The 2,990-nt window shown below is 36.5% G+C and overlaps 1 protein-coding gene across 1 annotated transcript; it reads left to right on the top strand.

Annotated features, from left to right (window-relative positions):
- The first annotated feature begins 766 nt into the window (after positions 1-766).
- Positions 767-1,099, top strand: LOC145682152 (protein CFDP2-like). The gene has a single exon (XM_081753741.1). It carries the CDS (start codon positions 767-769, stop codon positions 1,097-1,099), a length of 333 nt encoding a protein of 110 aa, XP_081609867.1.
- The last annotated feature ends 1,891 nt before the right edge of the window (positions 1,100-2,990 follow it).

Here is a 2,990-nt window from a genome sequence, read left to right as displayed (position 1 = left end):
CTAAGGTGCTTTGCAATGCACCATCCGTGTAACTTGCGTCATTGCTGTTGTAGAGACCTCGAAAGTTGGGAAGTTTCTGTTGTTTTGTATACTATAGCAACCTTAGTTTGCAACACTGAACAATAAAAGTGTTATTTTTTTTCAATTTGCATATACACTTAAAATTAGTAATAACTTAACGTAGTGCTATTTAAAAATATAGCTTTGTGTTGAGAAGGCAACACTTTTCTTCCGGCGATATTAACTAATAGGTGGCTAGATGTCCCGCTTCCAACAGTTGCTTCATCAAGCTTTTGAATCCCTCCCTCCTTTTGTTTTTCTGTTATCAGGCGGGACATTATAAATGACGCACCCTATATATATATATATAGTCTGCGAAATTATGTCTAGCAGTAAACCGGAAAGAGACCCGCACGCTGAGAATTAGTAGACGATGTATGAAATCGACCGGGCTAATCACTTATGTCCTATCCGTACCTATTAGTGGTGCAGACTGGTAACTTCCTGTCCACTGTGAAACGTACAGGTTTCCCTAATGATAGGAAGGCAAACTGGGAGGGCTATCGCCAACATGGATGGCCGGCACAGTGATTTTTGCAAATACCTCCAACTTCTTTAAACAATCATGACAGGACACAATACGCCAAGATTCTCATTCTCCGGAAGCCGAAATGTGTCTGGGCAAGGCAACGTTCAGATTCACAAGCAAGCAGAGGGTGCTAAGAATCCCTGAAGTTGCGGACGAGGTTGCTATTTAAAACTGACCATGGCTACATACAATGCAAGATCCCTGGATTCAGAAGCAAGATTCCAAGAGCTGGAAGAAGAGCTACAGAAAATCAACTGGGACCTCGTCGGATTGAGCGAAGTAAGAACAAAAGGAGAAGAATTAATCGAATTGAAGAACAGACACTTATTCTACTACAGAGGATCAGAATGTCGCAAGACAGGAGTGGGATTTCTTATCAACGAAAATTTGAAAAACAAGGTCCATGTGGTAGATAGTATATCTAATCGAGTAGCAAGGCTTGTAGTCAAACTCTCCCAAAGATATACACTAGAAGTGATTCAAGTGTATACACCTTTCACAAGCCATTGACAAGAGGAAGTGGAAGTGGAAGATAGGTTGTTGTGGAAAAGAGTTGGAAAGACCTTCATCCAGCAGTGTACTGACAATGGTTGACTATGATTTTATATATCAATCCAGTTAAACTTATAGAAACCGAAGCTTGAATAAAACGGAAATCTGTCTATAACGGAAACTCATGAGACCTTATCGTTGTTATTCCTTCGAGTAAAATTCGGAACCATCGCCTTCCGTTTTATACAAGTATATATATATATATATATATATATATATATATATATATATATATATATATATATATATATATATATATATGTAGATAGATAGATAGATAGATAGATATAGATAGATAGAGAGATGGATACTAGCTAAAATGCTAGTCCTTCCCACAGGATGACGAATTTTGTAAAAAAATATTTCAATCCCGAAACTCCCCATACAATGCTAATTTCAACGATTGATTACCCGGACTTTTTATTTTTAACTCCCCTTCACTTCCCATATCGACTGAATTCGACAGTAATACCATTCATTTTCGATGTTTTCAATATGTCATCCTAATGTGACCCTCTTGTGGATGATAGATGTACCTCATCCCAACAACATTTTTTTCCTGGTTAAAATTAATATGTGTACAAGTTTCGTTAAAATTGCTTTGGGCATTCCAGAGTCATGCTTGACAATAAGTAGATACATACAGACATACCTATACATTATTTTTTACTTATCATCCTTCTGTGACTCTCCTAGGGCTGAAAGAGGTATCTTTCGCCCAAAGTGTTTGTTTCCTCACTGTAAGTAATAGGTGTACCAAGTTTGGTTGAAATTCCTCCAAGCGTTCCAGAGTTATGCTAGAACATATACACACATTCAGATAGGGCCGACATACGTTCATACATACGTCTTTTTATATACAGTACATTCACGTTTATCCAGACTATCTGGGAAGAAAGGCAATCTGTAAAATCGAAAATCCGAATAATCCTGATAATATGGATAAAAAGCAAAACAAATCGTGAGTCTGTTCACTTCAACATCTTGTGAGTAAAGCTTTCTAAAAACTCGATAAGAAACATTTTATGTAAAATATTATCATAATTTACTGTGAAATCTATACACGAAATGTACATTTAATCAAAAGAGAAACGAAATGTTTGTCGTACTTACGGTTACGTTCTTGCTATCATAGTTTAAGGAAGGTTTATAGACATTTGGATAAATGTTCCAAAAGGAGTTTCAGGAGATTACAATATTAGCTTAGGACAATTTTAACTCTTATACACTCCAAAGATTACAATATTTGCTTTAGACGATTCTAACTCTTATACCTTTTGATGTCTGCCGCCATTGAAGTAAATAATAAGAATTCATTCTCCTACACGAAGGTTTGCTCCTTTGGGGTACTTATGGTACAATTTGTTCCATACGGGTGTTTCATGGTACATTGCGTTATAACTCTCCTATTTGAGGTTTTTCGTCCGTTTCTTTTTTTCTTTCTTTTTTACAAGTCCAAAGGCATTGTAGAAGACCTTACGAATGGTTTTGCACCTTCTTTCGAGACATAGGACGTGATGAAGTCATAATCTTAAAATATATATATTTTATTTTATTGAGCCTATGTTCATTATTATTTGACGGGCTTACTTTTGCACCTAGAAGTTTGAAATTGTGAGCAAACATTTCGTTCACCTAGTAGTATTTATCAGATTTTTTCAGCTCTCGGCGTTAAAACAGGGGGTTCCAGAGGGGCAAAAAGTTGGAAAAATGGGATATTTAGATCAAAAAATCAATTTCTTCGGGATTTTCCCGCGTTAAATACATGATAGAAACACGTGAGTCATACCGTCTTAAAGGCAGTTCTATTTTGAAGAGAATGATGGGCGAAACGTGACCCTAGGGTAGT

Source organism: Thermobia domestica, chromosome 3, assembly GCF_964235325.1.
Source record: "Thermobia domestica chromosome 3, izTheDome1.hap1.1, whole genome shotgun sequence".
Classification (NCBI taxonomy): domain Eukaryota; kingdom Metazoa; phylum Arthropoda; class Insecta; order Zygentoma; family Lepismatidae; genus Thermobia; species Thermobia domestica.
The sequence above is the reverse complement of the archived record's forward strand: the minus strand, read 5'-3'. Positions and strand labels throughout refer to the sequence as shown.

Excerpts from the sequence above, each read along its gene's own strand:
- LOC145682152 (XM_081753741.1), top strand. The coding sequence starts at position 767 with ATGGCTACATACAATGCAAGATCCCTGGATTCAGAAGCAAGATTCCAA.